Source organism: Polypterus senegalus, chromosome 8 (genome assembly GCF_016835505.1).
Source record: "Polypterus senegalus isolate Bchr_013 chromosome 8, ASM1683550v1, whole genome shotgun sequence".
NCBI lineage: Eukaryota > Metazoa > Chordata > Cladistia > Polypteriformes > Polypteridae > Polypterus > Polypterus senegalus.
The window spans coordinates 160,638,439-160,659,312 of record NC_053161.1 but is presented as its reverse complement, the minus strand read 5'-3'; the positions used below and the strand labels follow the sequence as shown (position 1 = coordinate 160,659,312).

The 20,874-nt window shown below is 40.0% G+C and overlaps 1 protein-coding gene across 1 annotated transcript in view; it reads right to left on the bottom strand.

The window, feature by feature from the left end:
- Nucleotides 1-17,531: 17,531 nt before the first annotated feature.
- Nucleotides 17,532-20,874, bottom strand: part of LOC120534650 (zinc finger protein 208-like) — a 95,827-nt gene continuing 92,484 nt past the window's right edge. The window contains exon 8 of the mRNA XM_039762241.1: nucleotides 17,532-19,169. Coding sequence (XP_039618175.1) covers nucleotides 17,785-19,169 — 1,385 coding nt within the window. The 3' untranslated portion in view covers nucleotides 17,532-17,784. The remainder of the gene's footprint in view (nucleotides 19,170-20,874) is intronic.

Here is a 20,874-nt window from a genome sequence, read left to right as displayed (position 1 = left end):
TCAAACTGGTTTAAGACACATCCCCTAAATCCTGTCGTAAAATTACAAAGAAAAGTTGTAAACGGGGCGAATTCCTCTCACCAAAGTAAAACTAAATTACACTGCTTCACCTTAATTACAAGACTAGTGTTGTGATGTAAGATTTTGCATATAACTTGATAAATGTTTTATTATTTATTTGTAACACTTTCCTAAAAACAAACCCTGACTGATTTTGACTCAAGTATGTCCACCTTCTTTGTAAGTTGCTTTAGATAAAAAGTGTCTGCCAAATGAATAAATGTAAATTGCATCTTGGAACGAACACGGTGAACTGATTGGTACTGAGATGGCTGCTTCCTATGAAATCCCTGATAACTTCCAGGTGGCTCAACCTTCTAAAAGTCGCAGCATCTCTGAACGTTTCTTACTCCCCACTTGCCTATCATTGAAAACACAGAACTGATGGAAGAGAATCACTGCTGGTTCTGAGAAGGAGGGCTGAGCGTATTGACAGAAATGGACACATTTGGAAGTCCTGATTTTCAAAATAAATTTGAATAAAAATCAAGTAAACACGAACATTATGGACTTTCTGTTCATGTTACAAAGTCCTCAAGGTAATAGATGTCTACATGCATAGGTACCGATTTCTTGGTGGAAATTATGCTGAGATAGACACCCCTAGACCACCTTATCCTCAGGAATGTCTTCCTAATGTTCCTCCTAGGGAAATTCCAGCTGTTCCTAGGCCTGTCCTATATGAGAGGCTTGTGATCAAACTAAAAGAAGCAGCAACTGCAAATCCTGTGTGGGGATGGCTACAGATTTGGCATAAAATACTGGGAAACTGAGGTTTAGGGTGTGGGAAATGTTTTTAGAATTACACGATGTTAAAAGTGGTGTCCATCAGGGTCAGTACTAAGGCCGCTGCTCATTTTAATAAACGTAAATGGCCTGAACAAGAATATAATCAATATGCTGGTTTAGTCTGCAGTTGAAATGTAAGTGATATTATTAGCGGTAATAACAATAATGTAACATCATGATAGAATCCATAAACATGGTGGGCGAGAGTTGTGATCACGCAAACAACATTCAGTATCACTAATCATTTTTTTTTTTTGACAATGTCATTGCCAGTGTACGTTTACCCCCCAATGGGTGACACCACTTTGGAGTTTTAGGTTACTCAGATGCTACAAATTGAATCATCGACAAACAGCAGCGATGCATCCCACAACCTTTAAACTTAATACTCTCCAAACCTCAACCACGCACTAATATTCTGCTCAGGAAAATCACAACAGGAGACGGTACACGTCCCACCTCAATGGACTCCCAAACTCAACTCAAAATTATGTAAACACAACAAAGACCTTTAACCAAAAGGCATTCAAGAAGCGGGCCCCCTAATCTCAATACCTGCACCTTCCCCACAATACTATGGGATACAATCACACAAAAAGGACTTAAAAAATATCTTGACTCAAATATCGGTGCAAGGACTCGGTTTACCTATCAGACAGAGTCTCCATGCCGGTACCTGAAGGCCAAGAAGTGTGATGTCTTTATAACAGTAACCCAACCTGTTGGCCCTCTTTTTAAAAACGGGGACCGCTACCTTATTCTGCCAGTCCCAAGGCACTGTCCCCAAAACACCAAACATTGAGGAGGCCCGTTGATCAAAGCATTCCGACAGTAGTAACCATTGTTGACAGCGTCACCACTATGGAGCTTTAAATAAGCTGCAGTGACCTTAGCCACACAGGTGGACTCAACCTCTTCCAGTGGTTTAGAAAGAAGGAGGGAGCAGTGCTGCGGTCAGGTAACGTTAAAATAAAAGTCTTTGGCCACAACCATAAAGGTTTGCTTTTTTTGAAGGAGCAGAATTTGAAGAAAAGCACAAACTATCAACTGTTAAATACAGTCATGTGAAAAAGTAGGTACACCCCATAGAACTTAACGTTTTCAGTATATTTGAACAAACAATAGAACTCCATGCAAACACTGCCAAAAGGTAAAGGTGACATACTTAAACAAATGACACATAAAATTCACATGGTGCATTTGTTCTCATAATCTAGATTTAAAAAATTCAGATATGTCAAATGGAACAAGTAAGTACATCCCTAGATTTATCATCACTTCAAATCCATTAAATTTGAATCTGGTGTTTCAGATGAAGTGCCAATGATTAGACCTTCTTTAGGAGGTCTGCAGGTGGACCCTGTCTGTCTGTTTTACACCAAAGATATGCAGAGTCTGGTGTTGTCTTTGCTATTGGCATGTGTGATGCAGAGCTCTCTAAGGCCCTCATATTGTGGATGCCTAGGAGTCTACCAAAGGATTTAAAAAAGGTTGCCAATTTATTTGAAATCAACCATTAAACTTTAAGGAAAATCATCCACAAGAAGCATACATTTCAAATGACTATTACATTTTTCTAGGACTTGCTGCTAGAGCAAATTCACCTCAAGAGCTGATCATTTGATACTAAAAGAAATCTCCAAGAACCCCAAAATTACATTACAAGTTCTACAGGTCTTATCTTAGGTCGTCCTCTTCCCTGGCAGTTTTATCCTTAACATCCTTCTCCCAATATACCCAACATCTCTCCTCTGCTCCTGTCCAAACCAACGCAATCTCGCCTCTCTGACTTTGTCTCCCAAACGTCCAACTTGAGCTGACCCTCTAATGTCCTCATTTCTAATCCTGTTCATGCTTGTCACACCCAATGCAAATCTTAGCATCTTTAACTCTGCCACCTCCAGCTCTGTCTCCTGCTTTCTGGTCAGTGCCACCATCTCCAGCCCATTTAACATAGCTGGTCTCACTACCGTCCTGTAGACCTTCCCATTGACTCTTGCTGATACCCATCTGTCACAAATTACTCCTGACACTCTTCTCCACCCATTCCACCCTGCCTGCACTCTCTTTTCACCTCTCTTCCACAATCCCCATTACTCTGTACTGTTGATCCCAAGTATTTAAACTCCCCCACCTTTGCCAACTCTACTCCCTGCATCCTCACCATTCCACTGGCCTCCCTCTCATTCACACACATGTATTCTGTCTTGTTCCTACTGACCTTCATTCCTCTCCTCTCTAGAGCATATCTCCACCTCTCCAGGGTCTCCTCAACCTGCTCCCTACTCTCGCTACAGATCACAGTGTCATCAGCAAACATCATAGTCCACAGGGACTCCTGTCTAATCTCATCTGTCAGCCTGTCCATCACCATTGCAAATAAGAAAGGGCTCAGAGCCGATCCCTGATGTAATCCCACCTCCACCTTGATTGGAACCGTCACTCCTACCACAAGAGTTTTGAAAAATTTGACCTGCCTGCACAGTGTGTCAGATTAAAGCCTTTGCTGTGTAAAAAGAACATTAGAACAAGACTACAGGCTTGGTCTGCAATAAAAATAAAATCCTGCAGTCGTCTTCTTTCGGCTGCTCCCGTTAGGGGTTGCCACAGCGGATCATCTTTTTCCATATTTCCCTGTACTCATGGCTCAGAGCTGACCCCTGATGTAATCCCACCTTCATCCTGAATGCATCTGTCACTCCTACCGCAGATCTCACCATTGTCACACTTCCCTTGTACATATGCTGTACAACTCTTACGTACATTCATCATCACACCTCTAATTTCCAGCTTCTTAATTGTTACTCTGCCTGCCACTCTTTTCACCTCCAAAATGCTCTTGACATACAGTTCCATCAGAATAACTCCTACCCCATTTCTCCTCCCATCCACAGCATGATAGAACAATTTGAATCCATCTCCGATCCACCTGGCCTTACTCTCCTTCCATTTAGTCTCTAGCACATACAATATATCAACCTTTCTTCTCTCCATCATATCTGCTAACTCTCTCCCCTTACCAGTCATACTGCCAACATTCACAAAGTTCCACTCTCTTTACCTTCCTCCTCTCCTCCTGCCTCCGGACACGTCTCCCCCCTCTTCTACTCCCTCTTTGGCCAACAGTAGCCTAATTTCTGCCAGCACCCTGTTGGCTAACAGTACTGGTGGTGGTTGTTGTTAACCAGGGGCTCGACCGATCTGGTATGGAAATTTGTATTGTTGTCCGCATATTGGTTTAGCAAAATTTTACACTGGATGTCCTTCCTGGGTTAACCCAGTTTATCCGGGCTTGGGACTGGTACAAAGAAACACACTGGTTTGTGTATCCCCTGTGGCTGGAAATAAAATCCTGCAGTAGTTCTTTATATTCCTTGCTTTATACACCAATAAGTACAAGTCATCGCCAATATACTAACAACCCAATTGTGCTTCACTCACTCAGAATATGAAACCAATGTAGGAAGCATTTTGAGATAGAGAAGCTTTTATCTGTGGCACCTCTGCACGAGAACCAACTTTTTCCATCCTCTCAAATATGTGCAGTTTTTAATGTTTGGAAAACATTTGGGATTTAATCACTTAGAGATCTTTATATAGATAACATCTTTACATCCTATGAATAATTACACTCCAAATATAACTTTCCAGGAACACATTTCTTCCACTATCTTCACATTGGAAACTTTGTTAAACAGAACCTGCCCAATTTCCCTCATCTTGTACCTTCCTCTATGCTGGAAAAAATATTGCTCAGTTTTGAGGACTCAGACAGCATATTTGAAATATATAAAAACATTTTACAGTCCCTCCTTTTCAAAGATCCAAGAGGACAATGGAAAAAAGATCTCTCACTCGACATCTCAGAAAAGGAGTGGAAGGTAGCAATGCAGATAATTCACTCGAGCTCCACATGCACAAAGCATACTATTATTCAACTCAAAATTATATATCGAGCACATCTGTCTCGCTCAAGATTGTCCAAAATGTTTCCAAGGCAAGATCCAAACTGCGAACGCTGCAATCAAGTTCCAGCCTCACTGGGTCACATGTTTTGGGCCTGCACCAAATTAACATCATTCTGGACCAAAATCTTTAAATGCCTTTCAGACAGCCTTGGTATCACAATCCCTCCTAACCCACTAACAGCTGTGTTTGGTGGGCTCACAGAGGGGCGTAAAGTGGAAAAGGACAAACTGTGATCGCCTTCCCTACACTATTGGCACGCAGACTTATTTTGCTAAACTGGAAGAATCCTAACTCACCTCTTTTAAGTCAGTGGGTAACTGATGTTTTATATTATTTGAAATTGGAAAAAATCAAATTCTCACTTAGAGGATCTGTGCAGAACTTTTTCAAAACCTGGCAGGATCTAATAAATAATATTTTAGAATACGCATATAAAGTACTACAGCTTGCCATTGAACATCTATGTAAAGACCAGGCCCTCCTGAATAATGTGCTCTGGACAGATGAATCAAAGATAGAGCTGTTTGGTTCAAACCAAAGACAGCAGCATTTCAGGAGAACCACCTCACACCAAATGCAAAGCATGGTGATGGAAACATGAGGGTTTGTGGTTGCTTTGCTGCCTCAGGGCTTGAGCAGCTCGCAGTCATCAAGTCAACAATAATTTCTGCATCTTACCAATGTGTGCTCGAGGAGACGTTGAGGCCATCTGTTCAACAGTTGAAGTTGAGCTGGAAACGGGTTTCACAACATGATAACGATCTAAAGCACTACTGCTACTAAGTAGTAAATGACTTGCGGGTAAATGCAGACAGAGGCCATTTATCTGTTGTCATCCTCTTAGATCTGAGTGCTGCATTTGACACCATTGATCACAACATTCTTAGAAATCGCCTTAGTCAATGGGTGGGCCTCTCTGGCAGGGTCTTAAATTGGTTTGAATCCTACCTGGCTGGGAGAAAATTCTTTGTGAATTGTGGTCAAAGACACATGATATTCTATATGGTGTTCCATAAGGCTCTATCCTGGGTCCGCTGCTCTTCTCAATCTACATGCTTCCGTTAGGTCAGATTATCTCAGGGCACAACGTGAGCTACCACAGCTATGCTGATGACACACAGCTGTACTTATCAATAGCACCTGATGACTCCGACTCTTTTGATTCACTAACACAATGTCTTACTGGTATTTCTGAATGGATGATTAGTAATTTTCTCAAACTAAATAAAGAAAAAACTGAAATTTTAGTGATTGGCAATAATGGATTCAATGAGGTTATCAGAAATAAACTTGATGCATTAGGATTAAAAGTTAAGACGGAAGTAAAAAACTTAGGGGTAACTGTTGACTGTAACCTGAATTTTAAATCACATATTCATCAGATCACTAGGACAGCATTTTTATACTTAAGAAACACAGCAAAAGTTAGACCTCTTATATCACTGACAGATGCTGAGAAATTAGTTCACGTGTTTGTTTTCAGTCGACTAGATTACTGTAACGCACTCCTCTCAGGACTACCCAAAAAAGACATAAATCACTTGCAACGAGTGCAGAATGCAGCTGCTAGAATCCTAACTAGGAAAAGAAAATCTGAACACATTTCTCCAGTTTTAATGTCACTACACTGGTTACCTGTGTCATTCAGGATTGACTTTAAAATTCTGCTTATGGTTTATAAAGCCTTAAATAATCTCGCTCCATCTTATATATCGGAATGTCTGACACCTTATATTCCAAATCGTAACCTCAGATCTTCAAATGAGTGTCTCCTTATAATTCCAAAAGCTAAACTTAAAAGAAGTGGTGAGGCGGCCTTCTGCTGTTATGCACCTAAAGTCTGGAATAGCCTGCCAATAGGAATTCGCCAGGCTGATACAGTAGAGCACTTTAAAACACTGCTGAAAACACATTACTTTAACATGGCCTTCTCATAACTTCACTTTAACTTAATCCTGATACTCTGTATGTTCAATTCTTCATAATAACTATTGACAGTGACTCTAAAATCCATACTGACCCCTACTCTCTCTTCTGTTTCTTTTTCTGGTTTCTTCGTGATGGCGGCCTGCGCCACCACCACCTCCTCAAAGCATCATGATGCTCCAACATTGATGGATTGAAAGCCAGAAGTCTACGTGACCATCATCATCAGGTCCTTCCATGAGAACCCTAAATACAAAGAGGACTGTTTGACTTATGTTAGGTAGAATGCCCAGAGGGGACTGGGTGGTCTCTTGGTCTGGAATCCCTGCAGATTTTATTTTTTTTCTCCAGCCTTTGGAGTTTTTTTTTTTTTGTTTTTTCTGTCCACCGGACCTTACTTATTCTATGTTAATTAATGTTGACTTATGTTTATTTTTTATTGTGTCTTCTATTTTTCTATTCTTCATTTTGTAAGCTACATTTTTTTGTATGAAAATGTGCTATATAAATAAATGTTGATTAATTGATTGATTGATAAAGCACACCAGCAAATCCACCAAGAAACGGCTCAACAAGAAGAATTCGAGGGTCGTGAACTAGCCAAGTCAATTCGAGTCCCTTTGATATGTTGTGAGGGGACATGAAATGGGCAGTCCGTGGAATAAATGGAAAGCCACCTTGCAACTGAAGGACTTTTTGAATGGAGGAGCGGTCACAAGTTTCACCAAGTCGATATCAGAGGCTGGTGGGCAGTGAAGCAAAATGCCTACAAGAAGCTGTTTCTGCTAAAGGGAGCAACAACAGCTTCTGAGGCCAAGGGTGCTCCCTAGTAAACCAGTACATCTCGTGATATTTTTGTTGAATACATCATTGAAAAGGCAATTTTTTTTTTATTCAAGCTTATTCCCTTTATCTGTAGGTATAATTTGCATGAAGATGTACTGTATTTCTATTCAAATAAAAAAAGTCAACAATTTCCATGGGGTGTACTTTCTCTTTCACATGACTGTTTGGAGGTGGATGTATTATGACAGCTAGTGGCGCATGAAACGTTGTGCAAGTACAAGAAAAGAATGAATTCTACAAAATATCAACATACCATCGAGAGGAATGTCAGACAGTCAGCAAGGAAACAACACCACCAGTACTACAACGGTCCAAAACACACTTCACAATCCACCACGAAGTACATTAAATTGTGAATTTCCCCTTAAGATTAATAAAGTATCTATCTATCTACCTATCTAAGAAACACAAGATGAAGGCTTGGAAATGACCCACACAGTTCCCAGACTTGAACATCATTGAAAATCTCTCTTAAACATGCTGGGCACACAAGACAACCCAAGAACATCTCACAGCTGCAAGTAAGATGGAGGGCCTGGGGAGGAGGCTTAATGTGGTATGTGCTAGCAGTCATAACACAGGCACTTCACAAGAGGTCATCCATCTGAAGCCCAGCCAGTACTTAGATAAGAGACCATCTAGAAAAAGCTTGGGTTGATGCTGGTAGAGGTGTTGGTGAGACCAGAAGGGGGCGCTTATCCTGTGGTACTGAATGTGGATCCCAATGCCCTGGGTGCTGTAAATATGGCGCCGTCCTTTGGAGGAGAAATAAAACAGAAGTCCTGACTCTCTGTGGTCATCAAAGATCCCTGGGCATCCTTCATAAAGCATATCCTGATGTCCTGGCAACACTGCCCTCCATGGCCTAGTCATTCTGGCCCTCTAATCATCCCCTGTCCCTAACTGAATACCTAACTCTCTCTCTAACCCCTTTTACCACCTAATACCTCATATGTGGTGAGTGTGCTGGTGCAAATATGGTTGCTGTTGCATCATTCAGGTGGATTCCGTACATTGGTAGCGGTGAAAGTGCCTCCTCGCTTCCTACGTAAAGTGCTTTGAGTAGTGAGAAAACAGCTATGTACAATGTAAAGAATTCATTATTGTTGATATTAATGTTCAAAACAAGAATTCAAAGATATAGCTGGATAGAAGGAAACATTTGCAAGCCGAGAGTTTTGCCAAAGGGGGTTGTAAGAGCCAATCTTAGAAACTTGAAGCGCTGAGTTAAGTGTTTGCTTAATTGGAATAGAATATACATTTCTTTCATAGTCACAGATAATGTGAAAGACCCATTTACAGCATAGAAATGCGATAGGCATACAGTTGTCGGACCATTTTTAAATGGTTCAGAAACATTTAGAAGTGATTTGTAACGATCAGAAATGAAACAAGATTTATTAAGCTTTGAGCAGAACTTCTCTTAAACAAGAACTTTGCTATTTTTTGCTATTTAAGTTTTCTCAGTTTTTGCGTGAACTGTCATACTTTGAATTTTTACTAAAGCTTTTCAAAAATGAAGATATTTTGTCTGCGGAATTATCAGACATGTCAGGCTTTTGCTGAATCCCATTTACAAGCTGGAGGTGCTGAACTTTGGTAATTTTGGGTAAACACAGCTACGGGGTGTTCACGAAGTACCGACTTAGATGAGCACCCAAACCTTTGAAAATGCTACATTTACTCTTATTTATTTATTTTGCATGGTTTCAGTTGAACATATAACTGTAATGTAGCATTTTTCATAAAAGTCCTGTTGTTTTAGTTTGCTGTTCAAGTTGACCTTGCAGTTCCAGTGCATCACTGGGGTCTGAGATTTAATCAACTTTGTACTCTTATTTCATAAAATGGTTGTGCAAATTTTTGATATACAACGTGCATCATATATTTTTACTTCTAAATGACTATTATTACCATCATTATGTTACAGTGATTTTTTTTATAGTGCATTACTTGGATTTGTTGTTTCGTGCCACATATAAATCTGAGAAACAGTTTTTTTGAGGCTCTGCTATGAGAAATTTTCAGGAAGTGCTTTATTGTGTGGAGATTTCTAGAAATGGCCTGGTTAAGCCCCTAGTTTGACACAAATCGATTTATCCTGAAGATACAGAGAGATCTCTCTCTATATATATATATATATATATATATATATATATATATATATATATATATATATATATATATATATATATATATATATATATATATATATATCTATCTATATCTATACGGTCCTGCAGTGAATCATACGGTAAGTACCTTTTCGTGTCAAAAATGTTTTGTCGTCGGATACTATCGAGGAAGCGAGAAAGTCAAAAAGAAACACATCACATCAATCATAACCCCACAGGGTGGGCAGAGGTGGTGGGAAGAACATGAAAATGCCATCTTCGACACATTAATCCTGATAAAACTGACTACTGCGCGACAACAAGCAATGGGAGTACCTGTATTGCCATCACAAGAAGAGAAAGATGAAGAACTCGCAAATAACGAAGCAATCATTACCTATTCAGACGACGAGTAGATGGTAAGCACTGTACTTTATTGTATCTTATCCAGTCTCCTGTCATAATATATACATACCGGTATATGCGTGAGTTTGGAGCTTATTGCATTTCCTTATGTTCCGCAGGGGACTTGTCGGGCTGATGAGCGCTTTCGTGCGAAATTCGGACTGGTGCAGGCCAGTGCTGGTGGCATCATTGGCAAGAAAGTTGACGTCTACCTGTGACGATGTGGGTTCTGGCTCCACACTCCCATTGCTGTTGGAAGCACTTGAACCCAACACCGTCGATAATGTTACCGAGTGAGCTAGTCAGTGGAGGCAAATAAACAATTGAGCAAGGGGTGGTGCAAAAAGTGCAATAGTGCTTTTATTAAAAACAGTCAACAAAAACAGTGTTCCATAAATAGTGCAGTTTCGATAAATAATCCATAAAATGAAAAAATGTGGAGGTTAAAACAATAGAAAAAAACAATCCTTTAAAACGAGAGGTTAAAATCTTCTTTAGGAAGCTGTCTTTAAAAACCAACAACAAATCCGGTGCATCGTTTATTAGCGTTTCTGTTAGCGTCTCACCTGCTTATCCCGTTTGGGCTTAGCAGCAGGCAAGACGCTCTCTGCAGCTGCCCTCCTACAACACACGCGAGACTGGAGACCTCCCGATCCCTGGCTTCGGTCTGGCACTCATCCCAGTCCCCGAGACTTGATGTCCACCAATGACCAGGACGCACACATTGGGGACTCCACCACCAAGCCTCCCGACTTCCGCTGCCTTTCCACGGCCTTCTGCGGCTCGTCGCTTCCCTCTAGGCACTCCCGCTACCTGGTCACTCAGCGGGAGCAACCTCAACTCAAACGCCTGGGTGTCGGCCTAACACCCAGCTTCCTCGCAGCTGCCCAAGAGCGCTCGATCGCGCGCTCACCACACGCACACACCGCGTGTCTGTCTCTCCTGCACCGCATGCTTCCTCGCTCCCTGTAACCTCCGTCCTATTTTCCTCTTTTTCCTGAACTCGTTCTTTTTTCCATTTTTTTTTCCTTTTCTCATCTCGTTCTTATTTTCATCCAAACGTTTCTTTCTCCCCTTCAACCGACTTGCGCTTCTTTTTTATATCGTGAGGGGCCATCACAGCTGTAGCATTAGCCACGGGAGCAATCACGAATGTGGGCAGTTCCTCACCTGTGCACACGGTGAGAAACGCCCACATCGACGACTGCCCCGCGGCTCGCTACAACATCGCCCACCCCCTCCCCCCACGAAGCCGCCTCGGGTGCGGTGATTATTTATTTAAAATGAATGGCCTTTTGCTCAACGAGCTGTGGACCCATAACACCACACTACCGTACCTGTTTTTCATGCTTACGGTAGTACCGTACTGTATACTGCTTTAATAAGACCATACTGATAATTTCATTAAATCCTGAAATGTTCATCCGGTGTTGTTGCCTACATTTTGTGACCGTAAATACGGTACCATACCGTATTTTACTGCCAAATAAACCCCGTTTACCCATCACCATTCCGTCTGAGGCAAATAATAGCCGATCTCCAACAACCGCCGGTCTCTTTTAAATGCCGGGCTGTCTGAATAATTTTTTGAATAAACGCCGGGGCTACTATTGGAAGATATACGGTACATCTGCTCTCATCAAGCTAGTCCATTATATTTAGCTAGCCCCTTATCAAGCGGGGTCATTTTTGCTAAATCGCCTGTAATTTGACCTCTCCAAATTAGAATCATTGCTGTTATTGAACCATGTGGAGTATAAACACATGTTTGGTCTCTTTGTAAAGGTAACATTCTCTAGTTTCACCCTTAGTAGTCAGAATCACTGTAGGTGTGACTGATCAAAAGTTATGTACATTAGAACTCACAGAAAAAATGAATTTTTTTGTTCTTGCCTAAGTTTTTTGTGAAAATAAAGGCCTCTATAGCTGCAGTAGGTAGGTGGGGACAGAAACACACTATGTACCAACAGAATAACTTGTTGACTACTCACATTTCAAATTTGAAAAGAATACCTGTAAAAATGACATTTTACACCAGTTTTTATGTGGGCATGTTCAGGGGCTTTTTAGAGGGACCATTATCCACATTTTGGAACGTATGGAAAAAGTGTAATAACTTTTGAATGCTTCAACCCACATATATCAATGAGGGCTCTACTGAAAGCTTACACCTAAAGGAATCTATATCTACACACAGTGTCACTCTATTAGTTATAAAAATAATAAAAACAATAAAAAATACACATTTCTATGTAAAAATAGTCAATACAAGTCTTATGGGCCAAAAATATATTTATATTTTTTATTTTTTACTTTTTTTTTTATAAAATGCACACAAACTATATACATTTTTTACAAACTGTTACAACACAGCTCAGCGTTTTTCCATGTGCCACTGATGGCAGCAATCACTAGCAAGCAGAAAGCACAAGGGCGTGGCACATGTCGCTCTCTGCCATTAGACGTCTCCTGGGCCGATTGATTACTTTCACGCCACGTACATGCATCTATTATTTAATCGAGAGTGTATTTACGTTTAACGGTACGTTTATTCATATTTAAAATTAGAAAATTTGGCGAAATCACAATAAACAACCACGCACCAAGTCTGCAGACTGGCACAAATGCCAGCTTCGCGCAGCTTCGATCGGTTTTGTTTACAAGTTGGCAAGGCAAGTTACATATCGAAATGCTCAGCTGCTCATTGGCTGTAAGTTTGGAGTGACACTCACAGCGTCCAATCAAACTGGTAGATTCTACCAGGGTTTGGAGTTGTGCGTCATCATTCAGCTGTCTGTGACACTCGTTGGCTATACGAGGTGCCAGACACCCCCCAGACCCCTCGTAATTGGCCAACTTAGGTGTCAATCAGAAGCTAACACTTCCGTGTAGCATGCTTTAGCATGGCTATTGCCGACAGAAACAAATTACGTCTGATATGATCAATAGAAATGAAAAAAAATGTTGGAGCTAGTCTCGAGTTAAAAAACGTTTTCTGGAGTTTTTGTCCCTTTGAGGATCTATCGTGTGTTTTGGACCTAATCGTTTTACTGGATTATTATTCCCTGGAGCCTTACGGACAGAATGAGATCAATATTGATGTTTGACTTGCAGAAAGCCTTCAAAGGTAGTCAGGGTAGGAAAAGTCAGCTCTTAAAAGTATGTACTTCTCTGTAAAAAAGGATTTAGTGTCAGTGCTGTGGTTGTTGTGTGTCAAAATGGTTTATATCATCGGAAAGACGAGACTCTGAATTTTCATTTGATGTGTAGTATGTCGAGGTGCATGACAGAGGGGCATGCACACATGGCTGTGACATGATTGTGACGTCGTCCAATCGTCATTATGTACCGGGACCGGTACGTGTGCACGTTAAGGGGCCTAGCCTGTCAATTGAAACATGTTCAATAACAGTGTGTTTAGCAGACTAACAAACTGTATTTATTTTTATCCAAGGAAATATCAGAAATATTGTAATCCCAACCCTAATATCAAGGATTAGTTTCTTTGGTTCATTTACTTCACATTGATAAAAGGACAATTATCAGATAGTCAAACAAGCATTAGTGGCTTACTTAGTGCGCTGTTGTCTTCTCCTGTGCAATAGTTCAGAGCGTTTCCTCTTCAGTTGTTCAGGCTTAAGAAAGAAGCTGTTGTGGAAAACCAAAACAAACAATCATTTTGCCATTTTATAGTGAAATACAGCAAAGTTTGTTTGATATTTTGAGGGAACCTCCTCTGCCATTGTGATTAGCCTACTAAAAAAACAAACTGCACCGAGTGTCTCAGCATCCTATTAACCCTGCGCAGTTTGGAAGGTGGGCAACTAGAGGATTTAAACAAACGCAACTCAATTATTATGTTTGCACTGACTGGTCGCAGCAGCCCTACTAAAAGCAGAGAAACATTCTGTGCTGCCTCAATTATGGATTCATTCACGATTTCAAATTTGGTTTGGGAAAGGCTTTTTCCAACTTTTACATTTTCTTTTAAACATCTGAAAGTAAAGAACTAATAGCAAAAAAAGAAAAAAAAAAAAAACAGCGACTGAAGCGCCAGTGGAGTTGTGTGTGCAGATGGACCTCATTGCAGGTATTACCTCCTCAGGTAAAAACTTTTCACAAATTTTCTATGTAAGAAACATGAACTGCAATTGTCCAGATAGCCGTCACAACCTACAACTAGCGGCAACATATCAACTAAAAGCCCTTTTCACATCACTGGAGATCACTTTTTCAGTACGCGATGCAGGCAATGCTATTAAAACCATGCAGTTGTTGCAGTATACTAACACAGCTAATTATATTCCATTATCACCGTTATTTTGAGATGTAACGCTCACAAAAACATATAATAAAAATGTGATCTCTCCCTGTTTGATCGATAAATTACAACTAAAAATGCTCCCCCTTCCATGCATACTTTTTCTAACTTGTTGCTTTTTTGATTTTTGCCAGGAAAGAAGACAACCTTGCTACTTAAATATTTTATTTGATTGCCTATATATTCATGGTTTGAAATCTGCAGTGATGGCCAGTGCTCGTTTCCTTCTCTAGCTTCTATAGTGATGGCAACTGGCAGGAAATCTGGATGACCCAAAAACATTTCATTGGTAAATCTAGTGGGCCGTTTTAAATGGCCATTCTGTATAATTATTTTTATTAATTTATAACATTTTATTTCTTTAAAATAATATTTTATTTTGTGTCTTGCTATTCTTAGGACAGGGTAGTCAGCGGAGACTGACTTTGCCTTAAATTCCAAGCAAAACATTTCATTCTGTAAAGACCATTATGATAAGCTCATCTTCTTCTTATTATTATACATTTTGTAGACCTTCTGGTGGGAGATCCCATTGCTTGCTAGTAGTGGTACAGAATATTTTCTTTTACAGAAGTTACAAAAGAATAACCTAAACCCCTGGTCACTGGCACTTTGCGAAAAGATGTGGTGCAGTTTCTAACTGGCAAATTGTGCACTAAAGCGATTTTGTTTTTAAAAGGACCATTTGCCAAGTGCATTTTGTGTTTTGGGGAGCTTACACATATCTATTGTCACACACGTGCGATTAGGAGACAACTAAAGGGCCTAAATAATAGTAAGTCCATGCCTGACCAGGGGGCGGCGAGGTGCACGAATTGTCTCTCTCAATCCTTTACAGACCTTTCTCGGGAAATCCCTCCCGGTTCTGGCACCACAGACGATGTCACTTCCAGTTCCGGTGCTGTTGATGACGTCACTTCCGGTTTCAGCCCTGATGATATCACTTCCTCCATTGGTCTTTAAAAGCTGCCATATTAAGGCAGCAATCCAGTTCTGTTTTGGATTCGCTTGAGTAAAGAACTCTTAAAAAGATTTCCCTCTTCGCAGCCAGGATATAAGCATACGGGTGGCTGCCCCAAACCTTCTCATGTCTCATGGAGCTTTTTGTGACACTGTATTTTTTAAACCTGTACTTCTTTTTGCTGGAGTATCCTGTACAAATTTCAGCATTAAGATCTCATGAGTAAGGCCAGCAGTTTAGAGACTATCAGCCTGTATGTGGAGTTTATTTCTATCGTAGCTATGCCACCTCTCAACTCAATGAATACTAATTTTGTTTCTGTGTATAATTAACATTAGGGAAGTGAATAAAAAAAATATATAGCCGATTTAAGGTTGAAAATGTGCACAGCAGAATCAAATTAAGTGTAAAAACAAAGCAAGCTTTGGCAGATGCTGGAATGACAGGTTTTGGAACCCATCCTTGTTGGTCCTCCTCAATCTGCACACTCCGATGATGTGCATGAACTGCCACACTGGCAGTTGCAAACTTTATAACACAGGCAAGGAGGCAGCAAAGAAACAAAGCGAGACTGAGATACCGGTGTGTGTCGTTTGGGTATTGACACTAAGAAAAGATGTGTCAGAATATCCCTGGTCTCAGGTCCCAATGCACAGTGTTTACCATCAATTAACCACGGTCGACTGGAGTGACCTTCTGCTGCTTTATCCATTGTAAACATGAATGGTGTTACTTACAGCTGGGCTACTTATTCTGCTTACAGGCGCATTTAGTAAGCGGGTGGTGAGCAGAGCAATACCTCCTTCAATATTGTAGCTTTCATTAAAGGAAATGAAGTGAGTTTTTAACAGTTGCTTTTAAAATCAAAGGTTTTGCAATCCTGGCTTTCCAACTGTACGTGTGAGTGCTTTTGTGTTTTGTTCAGGCTTTCTATTTTTCTTTCACAGAGTCATTTGAATCTACACTTCCAGATTTTGTTGACTTAATGTCACTTCTGCTTTAAATGTGTTGTAGTGCCACAGTAATGTACCTCCTTTTGAGAGTACCGAGAGGCTCTCAGCACAGGCATGATCAATATCTGTAAGTGCATCCCTCTCTTACACAGGTCACTTGCTTCATGGGAGGCACATACAAACGATCATACTCTGCAAGGCATTAACTAACTAACTAAAGTTTGCCTCATGTGCCATTAAAAAAAATATATATATATATATGTTATTGCATTCCCCTTTTCACTCATTGAATTAAAATGGATAAAAAAAAAAAAGGCAAAATTAACTGCATGTGACAAGCTACTTTATAACCAGCTTTATGACTGCCATAGCATGTAGTGAAAGAGAAACAGAAAAAGACAGAAGGGACAAGAACAGGAAAGAGAGCCAGACATCCTAATAGCAAACAGGAGAATGCACGCTGCACATTTGACACCCCAGCTGCCAACATTTAAAGCATCAACCACCTACATAAAGCATAAAACATGGAATAAACTGTGGAGTGTCGGTGTCATGCCTAAAGAACATTCTAGCAGCCCACTGTAATCCACGTGACCTTCCAGTACTTAGCAGAAACTGGAAAAAAATAATCTGAACGCTAGTTCTGCCTATTCTGATCTGTAGTATTTTGCAATTGATCACTTCAGATTTATATGTAAATGTTTACACTCTTCTAATTTTTTTACATAACAAACATTTACCAAATTTCTTGGATTTTAACATCCAATACTTTTTGAACTATTATTTATTATAAAGCTATACGATAATTCAGGTGAATTTTATTCACTTAAATGTGTAGATTTTGTTAGATCATTTTGTTTTCTACATTTTTAACATATTTTTTACCATAATGCTTCCTGGAATCTCTCTTTGCCCTCGGCAATCCCTAAATATGTAAAGGTTTCTTCTGGCCTCAAAAGCCAGGCCTGATACACATAACCAAGTTCAAATGTGTTTTAGATGAAATTACGGCAACATTTCAAAATATAAAGTTCTTCCAGGTGTCTATCACTGGAGTTGTCCAGCTTTAGATCATCCGAAAGTAACACGGACTATTGGATTGCCAGTACTGATGTCAAATTCACGACCAAGACGGGTATAATGGCAGGAAGAATGACAATGAAGACAAAGATCCATTCATCTTCTGAACACTTGGAGGTATAGCCTGTTATGGGGAGCAAGGTCAAAAACAACCCTGGATGGGACAAATGAATACATTATTAGAAAATTCTTCCGTTTATTGTTACATTTGGGGGTCATGATCTAATTTATGATAAGGCAAATGTACATTGTTGGTTCAAGTGTTTTCTGTTTTTCCTTAATTTCAGTTCTCCTAGCTAAGGTTAGTTATTTTATATATTCCACACCTTCACAGGATTTCCAGAAATGAAGGTCATATATTTAATTTTCTTCTTTCTCTCCAGTATGAACTTTTGCATGATTCTGAAGACTCCTTTTGTCTGAGAATCCTTTGCCACATTCAGAACAGGAATGAGGCTTTTCTCCAGTGTGACTTCTTATATGGCAACGGAGAATGCTGCTGGTGGAGAACCTTTTGCCGCATTTAGAACAGAAGTATGGCTTCTCTCCTGTGTGAGTTCTTGTGTGGGTCTGAAGTTGGCTCTTGGTAAAGAATCCTTTCCCACAAGCCACACAGAAAAAAGACTTCTTTCCTGTGTGAATATTTATGTGTTTTTTGAGAGTGCTCCCATGAGAGAACTGTTTGCCACATTCATTACAACCAAATGGCTTTTCCCGCGTGTGAATTATTTTGTGGCTCTGAAGATGCCGTAAGGTGGAGAATCTTTTGCTACATTCAGAACAATGATAAGGTCTCTCTCCTGTATGACTTCTTGTGTGATCCTGAAAATTGCTTAACTGTGAGAACTGTTTGCCACATTCTGAACAGCAGTATGGCTTCTCACCTGTGTGAATTCTTCTGTGGATCTTAAGATTTGTACTATTGGAGAATTGTTTGCCACATTCCAAACAGCCATATGGCTTCTCTCCAGTGTGAATTCGTGTATGTCTCTGATATGGCCTACTATCAGAGAATCGTTTACCACATTCTTTACAGCCATATGGCTTCTCACCTGTGTGAATTCTTGTGTGGATCTTCAAAGTACTGCTGCAGGAGAATTGTTTTCCACATACTGAACAACTATATGGTTTCTCTCCAGTGTGACGTCTCCTGTGAGCCTTAAGATGACTACTAGATGAGAATTGTCTGCCACAGTCTGAACAGCTATATGGCTTCTCTCCAGTGTGAACTCTACCATGTCTCTGAAATTGCTTTCGGTCAGAAAATCGTTTACCACATTCAGAGCAGCAATATGGCTTCTCTCCAGTGTGAAGTTTTGTGTGGGTCTGAAGACTGTTATTGCGGGTAAATCGTTTGCCACATTCAGCACACTGGTATGGCTTCTCACCAGTGTGAATTCTCATGTGGGTCTGAAGATGCCATTTCCTGGAAAACTGTTTTCCACATTCAGAACAAACATACTGCTTTGGTTTTGCAGGACACAACTTTTCTTTTTGTTTAGATATGTGATTAAACCTTTTCATTTTCTCTTGGCAGACAGGCAGCACGGTTGAATTTGCATTCTGTACCTGTAGTTGACTGCTGGTTACATCTGTCCTTTTAAGTATTACAACAGGAAGATTGGCTGCTATCAAATACGTGGATGCAGATGTCGATTTCTTCATATTCTCAACCTGTGTTATATAGTGTGATCTGGACTGAGAAGAGTTCTGAGATGAGGAGAGGCTGCCACTGTCTTGTAAACCTGAAGAAATACAAATTGTGAAGTTAAGAAGCATAAAAAGAAACCAGATCAGAGGCAGTTGGTTTGCACAGGACTGCTTATTTTTGTTGAAGTAAACCCAAACCACACTCGCTACTTCATTTTTGTTCTATGCTTATTTATACACTGATTTGACTAAAGCCCCTATTGCAAAACGAAACAAACATTCATGAACCAGGTAAACAGTGGTTGACACAGAAAAATTAAATTAAGAAAAGCAAAACATAAATAATGAAATCAATCAATCCACCATTATTACTGCGTTTTGGATAAACTTAATACAGACTAATAATGACAAACATTGTTACATTTTAAGTGAACTATATCATAAAGGTTTAATTAAAGTACATAAAGGCTTAATTAAAGTATAAGCATACAGAACAACAAGGAATGTATGAAACATCACTCTGCCGGCTAACTGTTCTTTCTATACTGTATGACAACTTCTCAAAGATTTAGCATCGCTCAAAAAGCATTGCAGACAAGATACAAATACTAATAGGAAGCTTACAAGGGATTATTTGGTGAAATACATAAGTTGCCACATTTTGATTCCATTTTGTTAAGTGCCTAACAGAAGTGCGGAATCAATTTTAACTATTTATAATTTAAACAGTTGGTACAGTTCTATTTGCACTGAATTTTGTTGAATAAATAGTTATCAAATTCCATTCAATGACATAATTTGAAGTATATTTCATTTATAGAACAGAAGGCCATGCAAAGCATTTGTGGTAAGGACAGTGCAGCTATGCTTTTCCCGACATCCAAAATAATGCCAATACATTTTCAAAGCAAATCAAAAACAACTTATTAACAAAACAAAAGGTAAACAAAGGAAGAACACAAATCCTAACCTGTCCTATTAAGAGAGAGGAGGGAGAGAGGTTAGGAGCACACGCTGGTACAGCTTATTGCCATACCCACCACATGACAAACCAACTCAGGATCCCAGATTAGGACCCGAGTGCAGCCATGCGACAGGTGACACCTCAGCACCACACCAGTTCAGATGGAATGGAACATTGGGAGGGTTTTTATGGAGGCTGGAAGGCCAATTCTGCCACCAACCCCCAGGTTTTTCCCTGCAGGTTGGAGAACCCACATGCAGGGCTGGATGCAGATGAATGTCAAACCCAGGACGGAGTAATTGCAGGTCTTATTCAAGGGCCCAACAGAGTAGAGTCACTTTTGGCATTTACCTTCCGATTGCCAGTGCAGATCCCTAGCCTCCCAGCTACCACTCCGCCTTATCCAATTAAGTCTCCCTATATATACACACACGGGGTGAGTCAAAATTATGTTAACTTTTGAATGGAGGAAACAGTTTTCACAAAACATACTTCATATGTGCAAGATGGTTTACAGGAATGTCTCAACCTGTTCGCCATCATGGTCAACATGTACATATGTGGCACATACAGTACAGGCCAAAAGTTTGGACACACCTCCTCATTCAAATGTGTTTTCTTTATTTTCATGATCATTTACATTGGTAGATTCTCACTGAAGGCATCCAAACTATGAATGAACACATGTGGAGTTACGTACTTAACAAAAAAGGTGAAATAACTGAAAACATGTTTTATATTCTAGTTTCTTCAAAATAGCCACTCTTTGCTCTGATTACTTTTTTACTCTCTCTTGGCATTCTCTCAAACACCTGTGAAGTGAAAACCATTTCAGG